The 23,181-nt window shown below is 45.1% G+C and overlaps 1 protein-coding gene across 8 annotated transcripts in view; it reads left to right on the forward strand.

The window, feature by feature from the left end:
* Window positions 1-23,181, forward strand: part of hdac5 (histone deacetylase 5) — a 334,491-nt gene that overhangs the window by 260,132 nt on the left and 51,178 nt on the right. For 6 of the 8 annotated variants that reach the window (XM_085966332.1, XM_085966329.1, XM_085966331.1 and 3 more), the window contains 2 exons: window positions 5,917-6,097; window positions 21,413-21,546. In XM_085966332.1, the coding sequence (XP_085822458.1) occupies window positions 5,917-6,097; window positions 21,413-21,546 (315 nt within the window). The remainder of the gene's footprint in view (window positions 1-5,916; window positions 6,098-21,412; window positions 21,547-23,181) is intronic. The other 2 variants (XM_085966334.1, XM_085966327.1) reach the window with 1 other exon arrangement.

Here is a 23,181-nt window from a genome sequence, read left to right on the forward strand (position 1 = left end):
CTCTGTTAAGAAATGATCTTGGCTCGGAAGATCAAAATATAGAATCAGTTTGGGTGGAGATAAGAAATAATAAGGGAAATAAGTCACTGGTGGGAGTAGTCTTAGGCCCCCTAACAGTAGCTACATTGTGGGACATTGTATAAATCAAGAAATAAAGGGGGCTTGTAAGAAAGGTACTGCAATAATCGTGGCCGATTGTAATCTTCATATAGATTGGACAAATCAAATTGGCAAAGGTAGCCTTGAGGATGAGTTCATAGAGTGTATTCAGGACAGTTTCTTAGAACAATATGTTGTGGAACCAACCAGGAAACAGGTTATTTTAGATCTGGTAATGTATAATGAGACAGGATTAATTAATGATCTCATTGTAAAGGATCCTCTAGGGAAGAGTGATCATAATATGATAGAATTTCACATTCAGTTTGAGGGTGAGAAACTAGTCTGAAACTAGTGTCTTAAACTTAAACAAAGGCAATTGCAAGGGTATGAAGACAGAGTTGGCTGAAGTAGACTGGGAAAATAGATTAAAAAGTAAGATGGTAGATAAGCAGTGGCAGACTTTTAAGGAGATATTTCATGACTCTCAACAAAGATATATTCCAGTGAGAAAGAAAGACTCTGAGAAGGATGAACCATCTGTGATTTACTAAGGAAGTTAAGGAGGGTATCAAATTGAAAGAAAAGGCATACAATGTTGCGAAGATTAGTGGTAGGCCAGAAGATTGGGAAATTTTTAGGAACTTGCAAAGGATGACTAAAAAAATATTAGAGGGTGAAAATATATTGAGAGTAAGCCAGCAAGAAATATAAAAATAGACAGTAAGAGCTTCTACAAGTATGTAAAAAGGAAGAGAGTAGCTAAAGTAAATGTTGGTCCCTTAGAGGATGAGACTGGGGAATTAATAATGGGAAACAAAGAAATGGCTAAGACTTTGAACAAATATTTTGTTGTCTTCACAGTAGAAGACACTAAAAGCATTCTAATAATAGTGGAAAATCAAGGAGCAAGAGGGAGGAACTTAAAATAATCTCTATCACTAGAGAAAAAATAATAGGCAAACTAATGGGACTAAAGGCTGACAAGTCCACTGGACCTGATGGCCTGCATCCTAGGGTCTTAAAAGAAGTGGCTGCAGTTAGTGGATGCATTGGTTGTAATCTTCCAAAATTCCCTAGACTCTGGAAAGGTCCCAGTGGATTGGAAAACCACAAATGTAATGCCCATATTCAAGAAAGGAGGGAGACAGAAAGCAGGAAACTGTAGGCCAGTTAGCTGAACATCTGTCATTGGGAAAATGCTAGAATCCATTATTAAGGAAGTAGTAGCAGGACATTTAGAAAATCATAATACAATCAAGCAGAGTCAACATGGTTTTATGAAAGGGAAATCGTGTTTGACAAACTTATTAGAGTTCTTTGAGGATGTAATGAGCAGGGTGGATGAAGGGGAACCAGTAGATGTCGTGTATTTGGAGTCCAAAAGGCATTCAATAAGGTGCCACATAAAAGGTTACTGCACAAGATAAGAGCTCATGGTGTTGGGGGTAATATATTAGCATGGATAGAGGATTAGCTAACTAACAGAAAACAGAGAGTTGGGATAAATGGGTCACTTTCAGGTTGGCAAACTGTAACTGGTGGGGTGCCACAGGGATTAGTGCTGGGGCCTCAACTATTTACAATCTATATTAATGACTTGGATGAAGGGACCGAGTGTACTGTAGCCAAATTTGCTGACTATACAAAGATAGGTGGGAAAGCAAGTTGTGAGGAGGACACAAGAGTCTGCAAAGGGATATAGATAGGTTAAATGAATGGGCAAAAATTTGGCAGATGAAGTATAATGTGGAAAAATGTGAGGTTATCCACTTTGGTAGGAAGAATAGAAAAGCAAAATATTATTTAAATGGAGAGAGACTACAGAATGCTGCGGTACAGAGGGGTCTGGGTGTCCTCGTACATGAAACACAAAATGTTAGCATGCAGGTACAGCAAGTAATTAGGAAGGCAAATGGAATGTTGACCTTTATTGTAAAGGGGATGGAGTATAAAAGTAGGAAAGTCTTGCTACAACTGCACAGGACGTTGGTGAGACCACACCTAGAGTACTGCGTACAGTTTTGGTCTCCTTATTTAAGGAGGTACATACTTGCATTGTAGGCAGTTCAGAGAAGGTTCACTAGGTTGATTCCTGGGATGAAGGGGTTGTCTTATGAAGAAAGGTTGAGCAGGTTGCGCCTATACTCATTGGAGTTTAGAAGAATGAGAGGTGATCTTATTGAAACATATAAGATTTTGAGGGGGCTTGACAGGGTAGATGCTGAGAGGATGGTTCCCCTCGTGGGGGTATCTAGAACTAGGGGGCATAGTTTCAGAATAAGGGGTTGCCCATTTAAGACAGAGATGAGAAGGAATTTCTTCTCAGAGGGTCATGAATCTTTGGAATTCTCTACCCCAGACAGCTGTGGAGGCGGAGTCATTGAATATATTCAAGGCTGAGATTGACAGATTTTTGAGCAACAGGGGAGTCGAGGGTTATGGGGAACAGGCAGAAAAGTGGAGTTGAGGCCAAGATCAGATCAGCCATGATCTTATTGAATGGCGGAGCAGGTTCGAGGGGCCGAATGGCCTGCTCCTGCTCTTATTTCTTATGTAAGGGTATTGGGGGATATGGAACCAAGGTGGGTAAATGGAATTGAGATACAGATCAGCCATGATCAAATTGAATGGCCGAACAGACTTGAGGGGCTTAATGGTCTATTGTTTCTATGATTTGTACAACATTGAGCCATCTCTATCATTAAGCTAGCTCTGCAAGCAGAGTAAAAAAAAGATTATGTGCTGTTTTTAACCTCCTACCCAATCATTTTGTTTTGTTTAATGGTTAATTGTGTGCTTATGAAGGTGAGAATGCCACTGTTGGGGATTGGAATTTGGGGGGTATTGATTCATGCTGTGCATTTTCACCCTGCAAAAGAGGGATGCAACTGTCCAAACCCATTTCAGTGATAATGCTTAGAGCCAGCAGCAAGTGGAGAATTTCATTAAGTCCTTCTGGTCTGGAATCAAGCCTAAATTCCAGAATTGAAAGAACTTTGTTCTAAATGACTGTAGTCATTTATGTATTTAATGAAAAGCTGTTGCCATGCTATGAGCTGCTGTTGAGATCATTTATTCTCTGTCTCTAAAATAATTAAGATCTTCATTAAGTTGTATTCACAAATAGAATGTATTATTTTTATTATACAGATGCGTGTGTGTGTGTTACACACGTGAAAAGTTGCAGGGAAAAGAGTTAATGGAAACTGATAAAATCCTGTGCATCTTTTAATTTAATGTCAAGAAAGTTACATTTATTTAATAGGTGAGAAGATGAACTTTCTCACAGAATGCAGTTTGGGTGGAATTCCCTCCTGTGCGGAATGGTTGTCACTGCCTTTCCCTTCTATGTTGGTATGCAGCTCTAAGCAGTTTATGGGAAACAGATGCTTTTTGTTTTATTCTTGCTGCCTGACATTGTCCTGTTGGCAATATTAAAAATATTTTCAAAGCTAACTTAAATTATAGTGTCTCCTAAGTAAATATATTGGATAAATACACTGGGGAATTTTAAGATGTCTGTCATTGACTTTTGGCATTCTTCAAAAGACTTGGCCACAAGCTCAATTTTTTTTTTCATAACATATTGAGAAAGGCAACTGATTTTTTTCGTATGATGTTGTAGCCTCCAACCTCTTAGTACAAAGGATCTAGTATTTACAACAAATGTCTTCCTTCAGAAACTGCGAATCATCTTTTCAGACTTCCTGTTTCTGACAGCAGCTAAAAAGGTTTATGATAAATGTCATTTGCTGATTTGCTTTAGGCATATTCTGTGTGTTATAATGGTGCTCAATGGGTCTTTTTGCAGTAATTAGACTCGAGGCGGTCTGTTTTAGAAAGGGATGACTTCTAGGAAGAAAGGTCAAGGTTAGCAATCTGTCTGAACCACCGATCTCTTTAAGAAAAACGTAAAACTTCCTATAGGTAGCGGTCAGGATAATATCTCCTTTGATTTTGGTAAGTATGCTAACTTGACTGCTATTTTGTAGTGAAACGCAGAGGGTTAAAAAGACCTCTTGTTGCGTAAAGTGCAGCCTGCCATCTGTTGCGTAATAATTTTTAATATTTATACCTTCCATATAAGTTAAGCTCTTGGTATAATCATCTATGAAGGCTCTAAGCAGAGAGAGGGCGCTTCCCCTAAGGGGGAAAGACAAAACCAAAGGACAGGTCAATGCTTGTCACTTTCATACTTCCCCTACCAGCCATTTTTCAGCATAGTAGGCAGAAGCCTAGAAGTACACCACCTCCCTGTCCTTTCAGCAGATTGGTGCATTGTGTAGAGGATCTTGGATAAAATGGAACAACTATGGGAAGAAAAATGTCACTTAAAAACCAAGAGGCAAAAATTGGGTCGTGCTCACTTTGGGGCGCTAACTTCGCCAGGCCAGCGCCCTGAAAAAGTTAACACTCCCGCGCCAGAAATTTGATGGTAGCGCCCAAAGCAGGAGGCGGGGCGCTACTGGAAGCGCTCCCCCTCCCTCTTGGGTGCTCCAGCCCAATATCGCAGTGCTACGTGCCGCAGCGCCACGTGCGCCGGCACGCCACTCACGGTACTGCAAGTCTTCCTCTATTAAAGGGGGGGACCTTGCGCAGCGCGACCCGGGGCCCAGCTGGGCCACCAGGGATCGGGGTGTCGGCAAAAGAGCCCGGCACTCAAGGATCGCAGCCAGCACCCCATTGGGGGGGGGGCGGCAGAGGGGGCCAGTGCTGGCAGGCGGCCAGCAAAACAAATGGCTGGCCGCCTGGCACCTCCTCTTTAAATATCGCCGCCCCAGCCGTACGTATGCCCCCCTGACCCTGTCGGACATAGCGTCCTGCGGTACGTCGGGGGGCGCGACCGAAGTTTGTGGCCGGGGCGCGAGCAGGGCGATGACGATGGCCGGAGGCGCAGCGCCACGGGGCACTACTGGCTACCACCGCTGCTAACCTCCCACTGAATTTCGCAGGAGGCGTTAGCGGTGCCACGCCCGGGCGCTAGTTGCTTTGCGCCCCATAGAGCGCTAACGGGAGGCATAAAGCAACCGAATTTTGCCCCCCAAGTTAATTAGGCTTCAAGTTTTAGCACAAGGAATCAATTGGTGGTGAAACAATAAGGCTGTATCGGTTTCTTAGGAAAAGACAAGGGAACTCTGTTTTAAGCTGTTTTTATTTAGGTGGCACAAATGCAGGTTTTCAATTGTGAATCCTCTGATCTTGGTTGGGCTGTTAGGAGGAGACACAAAATAGGTATTGTATAATTTCCCAAAGGAAGGAAAACTAGCTGGGCAAGTTACTTTTGCCCACCTCTTAGTACTCAGTAGTGTTATCACAGATATGAGAGCAGGGTCATCTGCGTACCCTCAACCAGAGAAATTGGAAAATAATTTGGAGAGTAATCAGAAACGTTATTATGCATTTGTGTTTGAAGTTGATACCAATGGTACCAGTGAAAATGAAAGAGTTCCGTGGTAGAAAGGGAGGCTTTAATGAAAGTAACTAGGTTGGAATGCCAATAATTGCTTGATGTAACTTTGTATAATGATTGTGGAAATATTTCAGAAGCTGTGGGATGCCAAGTGGGGGAAAAAGAGGCTTTGAGAAATCTTTATGTTTGCCTATTGTTGTAGTGAGCTAGAACAATGTGCTTATGAAGTAGAGAATGGCCTGCCCTTTGGTTTTGTTTTCCTTCCTTGGGGAAAGTACCTTGTCTCTGTTTAGAGCCTCCGTAGATGATTATGCTGAATTATTTTTATTTTAAATTATTTTTATTTTTATTTTTTTTACGGTAATTGAAAGTAAGTTCAGCTTTTTGTTTTTCAATTTTTACAGCAGCAATTCTTGGACCAGCAACGCATGCAACAGCTTCATGTGTATCAGGCTTCTGTAGCTATGGGAAGTATGTCTGTGACAGACAGGCATCAGCCACTCTGCAGAGCCCAGTCTTCCCCAGCAACCGCAAACTTAAAAAATCCTGGTACTGAGAAACCTGTCAAGCACCTTTTCACTACTGGTAAGGGAACTGCAGAAAAAGTTTCAAGATCTCAGACTAACCGCTGTGTTAATGTCAATTAATGGGTAGACAGATTAATTCTAAGAATCCACATATAGGAACAAACATACTAGGAGCAAGGCTTTGAAAAGTTAGCCATTCGATACAATACTGATATATTATTCTTACCAAGGTTTACAAATACAATAGTATTGCATCTAATATGGATGAGTCTGTTATGAGGTTTAACTGTTCCTAGACCAAAGCAAATATGCCAGGCTTGCCAAAAGCTCAATTTATTCTATTGATTATATATGTAACATAACTAGAGTTGACCCCAGATAAAGGCAGACATCATCCAAGCATGATTCTAATCCAGCTGTGTATTTTAAAGTACTATACTACTCTCATTGTATGGGATCACCAATTCAAGCACAGCCTACAGAATCTTGATCTAGTTATAGAATATTCTCTAATAATGTCATTTTTAATGGTCAGCAGTTTATATATAATTAATCAACTGCTAAATGTCACCTAGAGATCGTGATGCATTTTAAAAGTATAATCACTTTTTCAATTATGTGTAAATTACAGGTTTTGTTAAATGGGAACTAAATCCCAGTGGTGAAGTAATTCCTTTTGTTGCATTACTCATTCTTCTCTTCATTTAATTATTCTGAATGTTTCTTGTTTCTCTGGTCAGAATATGCTTCAATCACTTATTTGGGACACTTAACATAAAACACCACAACATTTTCTTCCTACTAACACAGGAACCCTTTTTAACATTATCAATGACAGCTTATGCTTACATACCACCTTTAATGTAATAAAGTGCCCCAAAGCAGTTCACAAAAGGGGAAACGAACCAGAGACTAGGAAAGAAGCAAAAAAGCAAGACTGAAAGGGCTTTTGAAGGAGGCAAGAGAGTTGCTAAGGTGGAGTGTCTTGGGTAGAATGTCCAAATGCAGAGCTGAAACAGCTGAAAGCTCTGCGCAAAAGAAGTGGAACAACGAAAAGGGGAAATGTGAAGAAGACCAGAGGATGACCAAGGGCATATACAATGAATGAGGTTATAGAGGTAGGGAGGAGTGAGGCCACGGAAGAATTTACAGATGAGGGAAAACATTTTGAAAAAATACATAGGCAGATGGGGAAGTTGGTGAGCACAGGGGTAATAGGGGAACAGGACTTAGTGCAGGATAGGATGTGGGCAGCAGATGTTTGGACAACTTGCAATTAGTTAAGAGAGTAGAACTTGGGAGGTCAACAAGAAGAGCACTGGAATGATCAAGTCTGGAGGTAACAAAGGTATGGATTAGCATTTCTGCAACATTAGGGGTGAAGTATTGTTGGAGGCAGATGATGCTGTGGAAGTGGGCAGTCTTGGTAATGGGAAGGATAGGGGCTTTGAAGCGCAGCTCAGAGTCAAGCAGGTCACTGAGGCTTTGCACCATTGGGATCAACCTGAAGGACCAGCCAGGGATAGGGAGGGAGTCAGTTGCAAAGTTTTAGGTGGAAACAGAACACAATCACTTCAAACTTGTTAATGTCGATTCGAAGGAAATTATTGTTCATCCAGAACTTGATGTCAGCTAAGTGGTCAAGGGATCAAGAGCAATGGCAGAAAGGTAAAGCTGGCATTTGCCGGTTTGCATATGAAAGTTGACCCCATGCCGAGGAATGATATTGCCAAGGGCAAAAAGAAAATGAGTCTTCAGTGACCTGAACTAGAACCAAAAGTGGAGTAAATAAACAAATGGTCTGTTTGTGCTGTAAATTCATCTAACTGTTAAAATGTTCCATGATGGTTATAGTTGATAATTTAAAATTCTTCGCATTATTTTCTATGTATTTGTGATAATAGAAACAAGCATCCTCACATTATATATTTTTGAAAATATTACCCAAAGGAGAATTGGAAGTCATAGCAAGATTAAAAATACTGGCCTCAAAATTTCTGGGGTGGGGGGCATACGTTGGTAACTGCCCCTTTGTGGGGACAGGAATTTGATCCTGGGTTCTGCTCCCGGCATAAATTCCAATGAGTTTCAGGACACACTGTAGAAGTACCTGCCTCCTCAGTCGCAGCCACATACAAATTACAGAGTTAGGATGGGACGATGCCACCCATTCTAAATTCCATTACTTCTGCCTTCCCTATTTAAAAGCACAATTTGCCAGGACCTGCTCATCAAGGCAGAAGTACTTGGTTAAAGGGACTGATATTGCTTATGAAGACTTTTGGTCATATCTTTGGATTCACTGCGGGTATTGGAAAAGGTTTTCAGTATTGGACTCAGGAAGCCTTCCTCTACATTCTGCTTTAACCCTTGGACCACATGGTATTTAAAAAGGATTACTGAGAATATCTGAAGCCTGCACAAAGGGGCTTCCTAATGGGATCTCACTTCATAAAGTATACATGCTAGAGGAAAAGGAATAGAAGGAAGCTTTAAGGCAAGCCAGAATAATCAGACAGCACCAGAGGAGAGCCAGACCACCCAAGCAATACCCATCCAGCAGGATGTATAGATGAATGTGCATTTTCTAAGACCTTTTCCAGGAGCTCTGTCTTCCAGGAGCCTGCACTTCAATCATAAAGCTTTGGTGGAGCTCTATTTGTTGCTGCAGCCGGGTCTAACGATGGTCCATAGCACGCACATCTCTCACTGTGGCAGCAGAGGTGACCACAGCTCTCAACTCTCAACAAACTCATTCCAGGGAGCCATAGGGAACGTATGCCTGATTAGCCAATTTGCTGTGCACTCCTCTATAACGCAAGTTATGCCCTCTTTGACGGGGCATTTCAATTTATACAATTTTATAGTGCTCCCAGGCAGATAACTGAGAGGACACATTTTTCACAATTGTCCAAACTCCTCAGGGCTGAGGGCGTTATTGATTGCACCCATATGGCATTGCATGCTCCATATGTTAACCATGTTTATACAAACCTCAAAGACTCCCATTCCCTAAACGTGCATGCCATTTGCAACAATAGGCACAGCTTCACATATACCATGTTGCTTTTATAGTTTGTCGGTCCAGCGTTCCAGCTCTATTTCAACAGCTGGGGAAAAGGGTGATGAGGGATGTCAGCTACTCCCCTGGCTCATGATGCCTCTTCATAGGACCACCTGTGTTGCAGAGTGACCCGTATAAAAGCAAGGATAAGAACTGAGCAAGCAATTGCAGTGCTCAAAGGAAGGTTTTGGTGTCTGGTTAGGCTGGATGTTGCAGTACACATCCAGCACTGTCTCACAAATTGTGGTAGCATGTTATGTGCTTCATAACTTTGCAGTCGGGAAAGGAATTGATGGGCCTTCAATAACCACAAAACTAGAAGTTATAGACTTAAACAAGTTGGCTTTTAATCACCAAGATCAGAGCCAACATCTCAACACGCTGACTGGTTCACAGGAATGAGTCATACAGATCCTGGGATCTTCATGTAAGAGAAGTCAGGGGCGGAGCCAAGAGCCAAGACCTGGAACCTCCCAGGTTAGTCGGGAAAGAGGAAGTGAAACTATACACAGTGGGGGAGGGTAATATACATGAGTGCAAAACGAATACAGGACCAAGACAAACAGATTTCATTACATTCACCCCTTCTATAGATCTAGTCCATCGGGGTGATGTTTCTTAAAAGTTGGTATAAGTGAGTCTGTCAGGAGGTTTTGCAGTTCTCAGTGATCGGCGCAAAGCCGGTTGGGGTGCCTCTCGGGGAGTGGATTCTGGTTCCTCCGCTGTCCAGGCCTCCGCAGTGTCTTCCAGGTTATCTGCAGTGTCCTCCAGGTTAAAGTTGGGTATTGATACCTCTGGGCGTCCTGTCTTTTTGTAGTGTAGGTCTTCATCGGGTAGTCTCCCATCGTTCTCTCCGCTCCCCAAGGGAGCGAGGTCTTTTATGGAAACAGTGTCCTCTCGCCCGTCAGAGTATTCGATATAGGCGTACTGAGGGTTTGCATGGAGGAGCTGTACCTTCTCCACAAGGGGATCCGTTTTATGGCCTCTCACGTGCTTCCGTAATAGTACTGTCCCCGGAGACGTCAGCCACGCGGGTAGAGATATGCCCGAGGTGGATTTCCGGGGGAAAACAAACATCTTTTCGTGAGGGGTAGCGTTAGTGGCAGTACATAACAGAGACCTTATGGAGTGGAGCACGCCTGGGAGGACTTCCTGCCAGCGGGAGGTCGGAAGGCCTTTTGACTTTAAGGCTAACGTGACAGCCTTCCAAACAGTAGCATTCTCCCTTTCCACTTGCCCATTACCCCGGGGGTTGTAGCTAGTGGTTCTGCTAGTGGCTATCCCCTTCGAGAGCAAGAACTGGCGCAGCTCGTCACTCATGAATGACGTCCCCCTATCGCTGTGTATGTAGTTCGGCATGCCAAACATGCGGAATAGATTACAGAGACACTTGATGACCGTGGCACTGGTCATGTCTGGGCAGGGAATGGCGAAGGGGAAGCGGGAATATTCATCAATGATATTGAGGAAGTATACGTTACGGTCGGCAGAGGGAAGGGGTCCCTTGAAGTCCAGACTTAGGCGTGCGAATGGCCGTGTGGCTTTGATAAGGTGTGCACGGTCAGGCCTGTAGAAACGAGGCTTGCATTCCGCACAGATGCGGCAGGCTCTGGTCATTGCCCTGACCTCCTCGATGGAGTGGGGCAGATTGCGGGACTTTATAAAATGGTATAGTCGGGTGACCCCTGGGTGACAGAGGTCGTTGTTGAGACCCTGTAATTTGTCCGTATGAATGCTGGCACACATTCCCCGCGATAGGGCGTCTGGGGGTTCATTAAGGGCTCCCGGCCTGTACATAATATCATAGTCGAACGTGGATAGTTCGATCCTCCACCTGAGTATTTTGTCATTCTTGATTTTCCCCTTTTGTTTGTTATTAAACATGAAAGCCACCGACCGCTGGTCGGTGAGCAGGGTGAAACGTTTGCCGGCTAGGTAGTGTCTCCAGTGCCGCACTGCCTCCACTATAGCCTGTGCCTCCTTCTCGACACAAGAGTGCCTGATTTCAGGTCCCTGAAGGGTTCGGGAGAAGAAGGCCACAGATCTCCCAGCCTGATTGAGGGTCGCAGCTAAGGCAAAGTCTGACGCATCGCTTTCGACTTGAAAGGGAATGCATTCGTCCACTGCACACACTGCAGCCCTTTCAATGTCCTGTTTAATACTGGTGAAAGCCTCCCGAGCTTCAGTTGATAGTGGGAAGGACGTCGATTTAATGAGGGGTCGGGCCTTATCAGAGTAATTGGGCACCTATTGGGCATAATACGAAAAAAATCCCAGGCACCTTTTTAAAGCTTTGGGATTGTGTGGCAGGGGCAGTTCCTTTAGGGGGCGTAATCGGTCAGGGTCCGGTCCAATTACCCCATCTTCCACCACACAGCCGAGGATACAGAGACGGGTTGTGTTGAAGACACATTTGTCTTCGTTGTAGGTTAGATTCAGCTTTAGGGCAGTTTTTAAAAATCTCGCAGATAGTGACATTGTCCAGATAGGGGTAGGTAGCTTGTAGTTTATTCTCGTCAACCATGCGGTCCATCTCACGTTGGAAGACCGAGACCCCATTTGTTACCCCGAAGGGCACTCTGAGAAAATGGTAGAGGCGCCCGTTCGCCTCGAAGGCGGTGTATGGGCGGTCCTCCGTTCTAATGGGGAGCTGGTGATACGCGGATTTGAGGTCGATAGTCGAGAAGACTCGGTATTGCGCAATCTGGTTGACCATTTCTGATATGCGGGGTAAAGGGTAGGCGTCCAGCTGGGTATAAATATTAACAGTCTGGCTGTAGTCAATTACCATCCGTTTCTTTTCGCTATTTTTAACTATGACTACTTGGGCACGCCACGGGCTGGTACTGCATTCAATAATGCCTTCCCGCAGGAGTCTGTCCACTTCCGCCTTGATAAAGTGTCTGTCTTCCAGACTGTACCGTCTACTTTTGGTCGCTATGGGCCTACAGTTCGGAGCGAGATTAGCGAATAAAGAGGGCGGGCTGATTTTTAAGGTTGATAGGCCACAGACTGTGAGTGGCGGCTGGGACCCACCATATGCTAGCGTGACACTTTTGTGGTGGCACTGGAAGTCCAGGCCCAAGATTACATTAACACAGAGTTCTGGCATCACGAGGAGTTTAAAATCCTTGTAGTCCGTGCCTTTTACAGTCAGTGTTACCACACAGTAGCCCAAAATGTCCGAAGTGTGGGGCTTAGCAGCCATAGCAATTCTGCTCCGTGTAGGGGTTACCGTTAATGAGTGCCGCCGTACCAGGCTAGGGTGGATAAAACTCTCGGTACTCCCACAGTCAATTAAACATTTTGTTAAATTCCCGTTTACCTGTATGTCCATCATGGATTTTGTCAACGGGTGTGGCCTGGATTGATCCACCGTGATCGAAGCCACTGTTGGGCCCTGGGCGGCCGTTGAGTCGGGAAAAGATTGCGGATCCCAAGATGGCGGCCCGCACGGCACGCACGAGGCGGTGACGGAGTTGGAAATCGGATCCCCCCTGCAGACTTTGCTAAAATGCCCCTTTTTCTTACATTTGAAGCATGTAGCATCCTTCGCTGGGCATCGTTGTCTGGGGTGCTTGGCCTGGCCGCAGAAGTAGCATTTCGGGCCTCGAGACATTGCCGCTGTAGTAGGACTCCTGGGTGAACTTCTGTGTGGGGACTCCGGCGGCGTAGAGTTGGTCTGAGACCTGGATGGGGAAGATGGCTGATTCCAAGATGGCGGCCCCCTCGGCGCGCACGAGGTGGTGAGGGCCGCATGGCCGGAAGAATAAGAGTCAGAGTTTTTCTGGGCCAGGTCCAGCGATCGCGCAGTGGCCACTGCCTTTTTTAAGTCCAGGACCTCCTTCTCCAGCAGTCTCTGCCGGATATAATTCGATTTGAGGCCCGTGATGAAGGAATTGCGGACCAATTCGTCAGAGTACGTGTTGGCCGTCACGGCCTTGCAGTTACAGTCCCGGACCAGGTCCTTTAGGCCCTGTAAGAAATCGTCCATTGATTCCTCTGGTCGCTGCCTGCGTGTAGCCAGCAGATGTCTGGCGTACACTTCGTTTACCGGCCTCTGGTATTGGGCCTTCAGGATAGTGATGGCCTCCGTGTAAGAGGTGGCGTCCCGGATGAACGAATAAATCCGATGACTTACGCGAGTAGTCAGTAGACTCAGTTTATCTACCTCGCTAGCGGATGAGGCCCCCGCGAAGAGTTCGAAGCATTTGAGCCAGTGTCCAAATTGATTTGATGCTTCAGCAGAATGTGGATCCAAGTCCAGACGCTCTGGTTTTAGGAGTCGATCCATCCTAGTATTCTTTAGTGATTAAAATTGATGGGCCTTCAGTAACCACAAAACTAGAAGTTATAGACTTAAACAAGTTGGCTTTTAATCACCAAGATCAGAGCCAACATCTCAACATGCCGACTGGTTCACAGGAATGAGTCATACAGATCCTGGGATCTTCATGTAAGAGAAGTCAGGGGCGGAGCCAAGAGCCAAGACCTGGAACCTCCCAGGTTAGTCGGGAAAGAGGAAGTGAAACTATACACAGTGGGGGAGGGTAATATGCATGAGTGGAAAACGAATACAGGACCAAGACAAACAGATATCATTACAGGAATGATGGCAGATGTTCCAGATGATGCCAGGTAGGCTGATGATGACACTGATGAGGGCTATAGACCCAGCCCATGAGGAACAGGAAATGGATGTAGTGGCAACAGCTGCTAGATAGCTGAGAGCCAGACTTATTTACATGAATAGAGCACTATTATTTTAAAGTCTCAGCTCATCAAAGATCTGCCTCATCTTAGCAACCTATTTTTGGTTTAAGTGAAATCTTTACTCATAGTAAGTCATCACATCATAATCCTTAGCCCTAACATCACATTACCTGTTCCCTGTTGTTTTACAAGAGAACCAAACATCAAGCAGCCCTTACATCAAATATTACAGCAACAACAACTTGCATTTATATAGCGCCTTTAACGTAGTATAACGTCCCACGGTACTTTGTAGGCAACAAAATTGACACCGAGCCAAAGAAGAAGGCATTAGAACAGGTGACCAAAAGCTTGGTCAAAGAGGTAGGTTTTAAGAAGGGAGGCGGAGAGGTTTAGGAAGGACAGTCCAGAGCTAAGGGCCTGTACGGTCGGCAGTAGTGGGGTGAAGAAAGTTGGGGATGCACAAGAGGCCAGAATTGGAGGAATGCAGAGTTCTCTGAGGATTGTAGGGCTGGAAGAGGTTACAGAGATAGGGAGAGGCGAGACCAATGATTTATTGCACCACTTTACAGCAATGCTATTTTTTTCATGCACACACCCTTTGTGTCTATGCTAGCTTTTCTCTGCGCTACTCGAACACTTCTATGTGTCACCTGAGGGCTTGGGGTCTGCGATGTAGACAGATGCTGCAAAATATTATGAGCCCCTTGAGATGGGGGTGGCAATTCTCTTGGGGCCCCTGATTCCTTGGATGAACATGGGACAGGCTGTCACTGATGGGGTAAATGTAACCCTGCCCACCCGGCAGTTGGTTAACATTGAAGTAGAGGATTCACCGCTCCATTCCTGCCCGCTGCTATTTTAACCGCGCAGTTTTTTTAGTCGTTTGAGGCACTCACCAGAGGTAGACAGGTGCCTCATGAATACATGCAAATCAGGGCCACATGACCCAAATTGGACCCCAATACCATTTTAACTCAAAATCATGCAAATCCTGTCCAGTGCTCAACCCGCCAGTAGAACCAAGCGAGATTGATCTCGGTGCCACTGAACAAATATTTAAAGGCGACTCAGTGGCAGGTAATAGGATCAGAGGATCCGTGTGCTATTATACTGTTTGGATTGCAAGAAGAGTTTGCAGCTTCCAGATCGCTTCTTCCTGATATTTGTGCTCTATCTGCTTATCATGGGTGCTATTATTGCGAGTTTCATTTGGAGAGAGGAACAGTTTGAGGAAGAGGAGCAGCAGCAACCAGCATTAGCAGCAGCTCAGCCGATTAGAAGACAACAGGTGAGGGAGGCTGCTTGTAGGAAGCTATGCCCAGCACACGCAGTGCATCAGAAGGCTGCAGTCTCCTGCAACAGGACCTGCTGGACCAGGGGGCCATATTTTGTCATATTGGCTGTCAAGGTCACACAGCCCTTCGCTTCTTTGCCACTAGCTCCTTCAAATCTGCTACAGGGGGCCATCTCCCCATCTGCAGTATGCAGCTGCATTAAGCAGGTCAGTAATGCCCTTTTCACCAGGGCTAATCAGTGCATTACCTTCCCCACTGATTTTGACAGTCAACAGGATAGAGATTGGGGATTTTTAGCTTGTGTCCAGGGCATCATTGACTGCATACATATCAGGGCACCAGAACGCAAGCGTCGCTGCGCAGCGCACCAGGAGTCCCACGCAGCCACTGAACTGCCTTTTAAATTGAAAGAATGCGCATACGCGGACTTCTGAATGGGCCTCGCAGCCCATTAAAGGATCCGCGCGGCCCAGAAAAAAATTGCAGGGAATATTGATTGACATTCCTTGTTACATCCTTCACCACTCCTGTAATGCTTCATTAAAAAACATTGAAATTATTCAACCACACTGCAGATCAAAGTGCCAAGTGTGATAAAGGCAACAATTTTAATTCCCAACACAATAATTGCCTTCCCTTCATTACTCAACCAATTATAAACCCATAATAACAACAGAAAATGCTGGAAATACTCAGCAGGCCAGGCAGCATCCGTGGAGAGAGAAACAAGAGTTAACGTTTCAGGTCTGGGACCCTTCATCAGAACTGGAAAAAGCTGGAGATGTAACAGATATTAAGCAGGTGCAGAGACAGCAGGGGGGTTTAGGAGGGGAGGAAGGAATAGAAAGAACACCCTGTGCTTTTGTAAGAGGCAGGAAAGATAAAATGTTGCAAATGGGAATGGCAAAAATCATACTGCATGAAAAATGGGGGCAGGGATAATTATCTGAAATTGTTAAACTCAATGTTGAGTCCGGCAGGCTGCAAAGTGCCCAATCAAAAGATGAGGTGCTGTTCCTCGAGCTTACGTTGAGCTTCATTGCAGCAATGCAATAGCCCGAGGATAGAGAGATCAGAGTGGGAGTGAAGCGGTGAATTAAAGTGACAGGCTTCCCTCACCTTCACATGGTCCATCTCCGACTCTTCCCTTCCCTTCCTTGACTTCTCCGTCTCCATTTCTGGCGATCGGCTTTCGACAACCATCCACTACAAGCCCACCGACTCCCACAGCTACCTGGACTACACTTCCTCCCACCCCGCTTCCTGTAAGGACTCTATTCCATTCTCCCAGTTTCTCCGTCTCCGCTGCATCTGTTCTGACGATGCCACCTTCCATACTAGTGCTTCCGACATGTCTTCCTTTTTCCTCAACCGAGGATTCCCCTCTACCGTGGTTGACACGGCCCTTGACCGTGTCCGTTCTATTTCCCGCACTTCTGCCCTCACCCCTGCCCCTCCCTCCCGGAACCACGATAGAGTTCCCCTTGTCCTCACCTTTCACCCCACCAGCCTCCACATTCAACGGATCATCCTCCGCCATTTCCGCCACCTCCAATGTGATCCCACCACCAAACACATCTTCCCCTCACCTCCCCTTTCAGCATTCCGAAGGGACCACTCCCTCCGCGACACCCTGGTCCATTCCTCAATCACCCCCAACAGCCCTTCTCCTTCACCTGGCACCTTCCCGTGCAAGCGCAGGAGATGCAACACATGCCCTTTTACCTCCTCCCTTCCCACTGTCCAGAGCCCCAAACATCCCTTCCAGGTGAAACAGCAATTTACGTGTACTTCTTGCAATTTAATATACTGTATTCGCTGCTCACGATGCGGTCTCCTCTACATTGGGGAGACCAAACGCAGATTGGGTGACCGTTTTGCGGAACACCTCCGTTCAGTCCGTAAGGGTGACCCTGAGCTTCCGGTCGCCTGTCACTTTAATTCACCGCTTCACTCCCACTCTGATCCCTCTGTCCTCGGGCTATTGCATTGCTGCAGTGAAGCTCAACGTAAGCTCGAGGAACAGCACCTCATCTTTCGATTGGGCACTTTGCAGCCTGCCAGACTCAAGATTGAGTTTAACAATTTCAGGTAATTATCCCTGCCCCCATTTTTCATGCAGTATGATTTTTGCCACTCCCATTTGCAACATTTTATCTTTCCTGCCTCTTACAAAAGCACAGGGTGTTCTTTCTATTCCTTCCTCCCCTCCTAAACCCCCCCCCCCCCCCCCCCCGCTGTCTCTGCACCTGCTTAATATCTGTTACATCTCCAGCTTTTTCCAGTTCTGATGAAGGGTCCCAGACCTGAAACGTTAACTCTGTTTCTCTCTCCACAGATGCTGCCTGGCCTGCTGAGTATTTCCAGCATTTTCTGTTGTTATTTCAGATTTCCAGCATCTGCAGTATTTTGCTATTACAATTATAAACCCATGGTGCCTTTCTTGTAATAAGGCTAATTCTACTATTCCTATGAGATGCTCCCCTCAGCAAAGCTAATGAAAAGCTATTGTTGCTCATGTTGAGACCCTTGAAATACTCCTGGTCGAGTGCCTTCTGGTTGCTCAAGATATTGGTTGAGGGGGTGTCGAAGCAGATGACGTGCTCACCTCCTGAGAAAGAGCAACTTGTACTGCTCCCATAGTGCCACTGCCACTGCCACTCACTTGGGGCTGAGGCTCATCACTTCCACTGATCTATGGGAGAGCAGACTGCAGAAGATGAGTAACTCCTTGAAAGCCCCTATTTATTCAGTCCACCAATTTGTCCAAGGTGGATCCGAGAGCCTGGATGGCAGCTGTTTGAGCTTCCTCCACGGCTGCAAAGGCTGGTGACACTGACTCCCATTGTGAGGGTCTGGCTGAAGCGTCCCTGGAGGTGGCCACACTTTCCAAGGTAGACTGCAGAGTGCCGATACCATGTGAGATTATAGATATCACACAGGCTGAAAGCAGACTCCTCCATACTTTCTGCCATCACTGCTTGGCAAGCTTTCTCATTCCTGGTATAACTGCTTGTGAGCGGCAAGCAGTTTTCTTTTCATTGCTGGGCCCCTGTAGTCCTCATCTCTGTCATGCTCTGTAAAGCTGAGAAAGGACCTTGCCCTCTGGAAGCTGTCTCCTGTGCTGTCCCTGCCACCAGTATCTGCTGCTTTTCACTCATGTTGGGTGTTTCACCATGTTCAGACCCAATGTATGCTGGTGCTTGGGAGTGATGGAGTGAGTGGCAGTGCATCCTCAGAAGGATTTTCCCCTGCCAAGGTGTCTTCCTCATAAATTTCTTGCTGAGAAGGACCTTGAGAATTAAAAGGGACAAGAACTAAAATTGCACCAAGTGGCTGGACATTAGCAGGTGATAATCTTCAGAATGCAGCTTGAATTTGTGAAGCTTGCTGAATATTTGCTGAGGTGAATGAAGGGTTATAAGTAAGATGCAGACACCCTGCTCCGAAAACCCACCAGCCTCGCCTTCCCCAATTCTCATAGCTTTTCCCAGGGCTTCCTGCTCTGTTTGGGTGAGGGCTAAGATGTCTGGTACTCCTCCGTCACGTTATGTGCTGCCTTCTACAGAAACAGAGCATGAGAGTTAGAGAGTGGCTATTGAAACGTTAAGTGGAGATGTGTAGGACTTCAGCATACAGTGCTTCTGCCGAGAGCTGGAGAAGAAGCAAAATGGAATGAGGATGGGGAAGTGATGAATGTAAAGCCAAATGTGTGGAATGTGAGGAAGGAATTCCGGCAAGAGTTGCCGGCTGTACAAGTGCTAGGATGTGAGAAGAAAGTACTGTTGGTGTGTGGTGTGAAGCGAGCAAAGGAAGAGATGTGCTGCAGTGTGTCATTGTATGTTGAAGGGTGTGATGGAGGAAGGGAATTATTGGGTGTGGTGGGGGAGGAGGTGAAAGGAGTGTTGACACGTGTTGTTGAGAGAGATGAAGTGTACTCGCCCCTGCTGCTCTTGAAGTCATTGAACCTCTTCCAACATTGAACCCAGGTCTTGAGGGTGACAATGCTGGCACTGACTCAGCCAATGCAACTTAATTTTCATAATAGTCCTTCTTCTAACAGCAAAATTTGGCATCAGGGATGCAGCCGCACTTTGAGGTGCATTCCTGCTTTAGATAGGCCTCAGGCCGCCACAAAAATGGGCGAGCTGCTAATTTCCCAACGCAATCGGATGAGCAGCTCATCAATTGTACTAAAATGAGGCATGGGAATTAAAAAGTTGAAGGCTTCTGCAGGAAGCTGGCGGAGTGCCACTCGATGCTGCTGCCATAAAAGAAAGCAGCCACAGAGGCATGCGCAGCAGCCGCTCCACTGTTAATGGGAACAGGATTCTGGTTACCCCTGATCAGTGGGAGAATGGACGTCAAGGAATCAGAAAAGAGAGTCAACCAAATAGCCGTTAGTCCTTCCAAGATGCTGCCCTGTATACTTTGCAATCCGGTTGACATTAAACTCACCATACAGTCCTTGAAGGCTTGCAATCTTTCATTCCATGCCTCCACATTGAGTTGAATGACTTGCCTTGTGAAGCAGTGGAAAGTCTGCAAATGCTCCTGCAGGTACCATTTTCTTCAGGTTGCCCTGTATGAGTTGAAAACCTATCGCACACCAGGGCAGTGGTTTCCAATGCTAGCCCAGCCATCTGCTGCGCATGTTGGGAGAGGCCACTCAGATCCTCCGTAGGTGTCTGGTGCTATCTCTCCATGGCAATACTCCTTAGATGATCATCTGCATGCTCTGCAGCCAGCGGCTGCCATGTCCTGTGTCTCCGCTCAACTATATCAGGCTCCACTTCCACATCTGCATCCTCTGGTTTCCTTGTGCTCTTTGTTTCACCAAGTGCCAATTATGCATCTACACTATCTGTATCCCCCTTAATTGGGTGTCTGGGCTGCTAAGTGCAGAGAGAGGGTGAATGACTGGGTGGGTGGGTGAGTGGTTATCAGTGTTGCCAGAGGTAAATTGGACTGCAGTGTCTTTCTCTTCAGCATCCTGTCTCTTGGCTTGCAGCATCTGGAGCAAAAACAGTACTATTAGCTTTGGTCTGCTTGAGCTGCATTCTATCTTAATCAGCTACTTTATGGATATCTTATGAGGAAAGTGGTAGCTGGTGGACAGATTGAAGATTATATATAGAAATATTAAATAAGAAACGGTCTCCTGAATCCATTAAGGTACAGCGACTCCTACATCTCCATCCCCATCTGCCAGGCCCTTCTCTAACCAGGGACAGCAATACTTCCAATTCAGTCTGAGAAGTTAGATACTCACCTTCTGTTGCACAGCCATTTCATTCCTCCTTGCAGGTCTGTTCACCCCTTTAGCGACATGCAGCCCTTTAAATTACAATATTGCATCCTTGCTCAGCCCCCTTCCCAAATTTTTTGTTCCTTCCCTAGCAAATCTGGCCAACTACTGGCAGGTCGAATGCCCTTGCTCCGCAAAAACTATGGAAATGAGCTAACCCCAAGATTTCGATCAGATCAGCTTCCTCCGATTTTGGCGGGCGTACGTCCCACCCTGCTGCACTTACTCTGCCTTATCCAGGACCCAGGAATTTCAGGGCCACTCTTTTAAGTGTGAAATTGATCAGATTAAAAGAGTATTTCTCTCTCTACTGGCTGTAAGAATCCTAAGAAAGCAAAATATGGCGGATACTGGAAATCTGAAATAAAAACTGAAAATGCTGGGAAACACTCAGCAGGTGAGGTAACATCTGTAGAGAGAGAAACGGAGTCAACGTTTCAGGTCGATGATCTTTCGTCAGAACTGGAAAATGTTAGCGAGTCCTAAGTGAAATGAATTTGAGTTATCTCAACCCACTTCCTAATGTTATGTGAGTTCACATGAAATGTTCATAACTTGGCAATGTCATTCACAGAAGTCATAAGTATGACTTGAGAGAAATTGATGTGCTACATTGGTGGGGTAGCGAGTGCTGTAAGGTATATGTTATGGTTTATTGTTGAAGCAGAGGAGAGGAGGCTTTCTGCTGTACCTAACTATGCCATTCATAACCAAACTTAACCATGCTGTACCTGATCAGTGCCTGTTGCTGTCAAAAGAAAGATTGGAGAAAATTGTTTCCTCTCAACACTAACATTCCTTGCCAAAGAAAATTCAATTTACAAATCATACACTAAATGTGTTTGAGCTTCTTCCAGTAGTTGATTGTAACATGTAACCTAGCCAAAATTAAAATTGCAACAAGTGTGCTGGTTCAAAGGGAGTTGCTTTGTTAAATAAAAATGTAAAATAGGTTATAAGGTGCTTTGTTAATTTCTTTCTTCTCTGTAGGTTTAGTCTACGACACTTTTATGCTGAAACACCAGTGCACTTGTGGGAACACTAACAACCATCCAGAGCATGCAGGGAGAATACAGAGCGTCTGGTCTAGGCTTCAGGAAACGGGGTTACTCAACAAGTGTGAGGTAAGAAAGCAGGGAAAGTGATGACCGTGGCTCAAAAACTTTCCAAAAATACTGGAGCCAAGTACAGTTTCCCAGGAATGAATGAATAAAAGAGGATTGTTTCAACTCGCAAATGTTGACTTTTCAACTATGATCCTGAAATAACCATTGCGAACATATAATTTTGTCTCTATCTGCTTTCCCAATGTTCCATTTTTTAAGTTTTTGAATACGTCAGTCCTGGATAAGGATCTTAAATGTGCACATTCAATAAAGTAATATTAAGTTCCATTGAATACAGTTGGAAAGAGGGCCCTGTTATCAAATTTTGTGTGGTTCCTGTCCACTGAGACCTGAATTGTGTTTGAAGCACCTGTTTATGGGCCAAGAATCTCAAAACTGACTAATTTTGAAATGTGGACCTGCACCTGAAAAGGTGTGAAACATGCAACAGCAAAGTACACTGATGTCTAATCCAAAACTGAATTTTGATCAAAGCCTACTTCATCCTGTTACGGTGTTTCGCATTAGCTTGAGAAGTAACAATTCATGTTGGATATGTGATATATTGTTTTGAATGACCTTGTGCAACTTTTCTGGAAAGGCCTACAGTCACTCTTTTTAGGCCAAAAGTGCTCCTTCTCGAGAGATCTTTAAGTGCTGGTCACATTATTTGTTGTAAAAAAAACTATATGGAATGTCTGTTTATTAAAACGTGAGGGTCAATTTGTGTACTTTTCTAGGATTTCCACCTCTTGTCCGGTCCAAAACTCGACAGGGATCGGACAAGGGGGCGAAGGATTTGAAAAACCTTTGTGCACATTGTAATGGGAAATGGGTTTGATCAAGTGTGTGCAAAAGCAAAAAGCTGGTGCTTGCACATCAAGAATGGAATTTTTCCTATTGTTTAATTTAGGATTATGGATTATCAAAATTCCCATAATACCATAACAGTGCAATCTCCTTGGCAGTTCTGTAAAGTGAATACAGCATATTTATTGTCTTATCTGTTGATTTGAAATCAGTTTTACTCTCAAGATATCAGGAAAGTTTATCACAGTCTTGAAGGTTTTTATATTGGGTTTTAGGTTGGCCCCAATTGCAGCAAAACCCTAAATTCAAGCCAGATATACAAACTTCACAAAACTACAGACGTATACTTTTTTAAAAACAAAAGTGAGCAGTAAATCGGTAACTAAAACAGGATGAAGTCTGATCTGTAGCAAAATTCCACGTATAAAAAGGTTGCAGTTTTTCATCTCGGGATCTCTTGCCTCTTGTTCCCACTCCTAAACTGATGGTGTCAAGGCCTTGTCCTTGATCTGGAGGCTGCCTGCAGAATCCGGCGAGAAGTTGCATGCTTCAAATCTACCACGCATGCGTGGGGTTTAAAGTTGCCAAACCTTGGAAAAACTCCCAAGAAAACGCGGGAGTTTCCGTAATGGACAATAAGTTGGCATTTCTGGAAGTACTAGACAAAAATTGTGCCACACACAAAGCTTGGACTTTTGCTGCATGATTTGATTCTTTTCTTTTTTTTAAAAAAAGGTCTGCCAGGCCAAAAAAACAAACTGTTAGCAACCTTATTTGTCCTGCGTTGATGTGCTGTGGGGAGCCATCAACAATGTTTGGTCTTGAATAAAAAAATACTGCTGC

Source organism: Somniosus microcephalus, chromosome 24 (genome assembly GCF_052327205.1).
Source record: "Somniosus microcephalus isolate GS21.2 chromosome 24, FLI_Smic_1.0, whole genome shotgun sequence".
In the NCBI taxonomy this organism is placed as follows: Eukaryota; Metazoa; Chordata; class Chondrichthyes; order Squaliformes; family Somniosidae; genus Somniosus; species Somniosus microcephalus.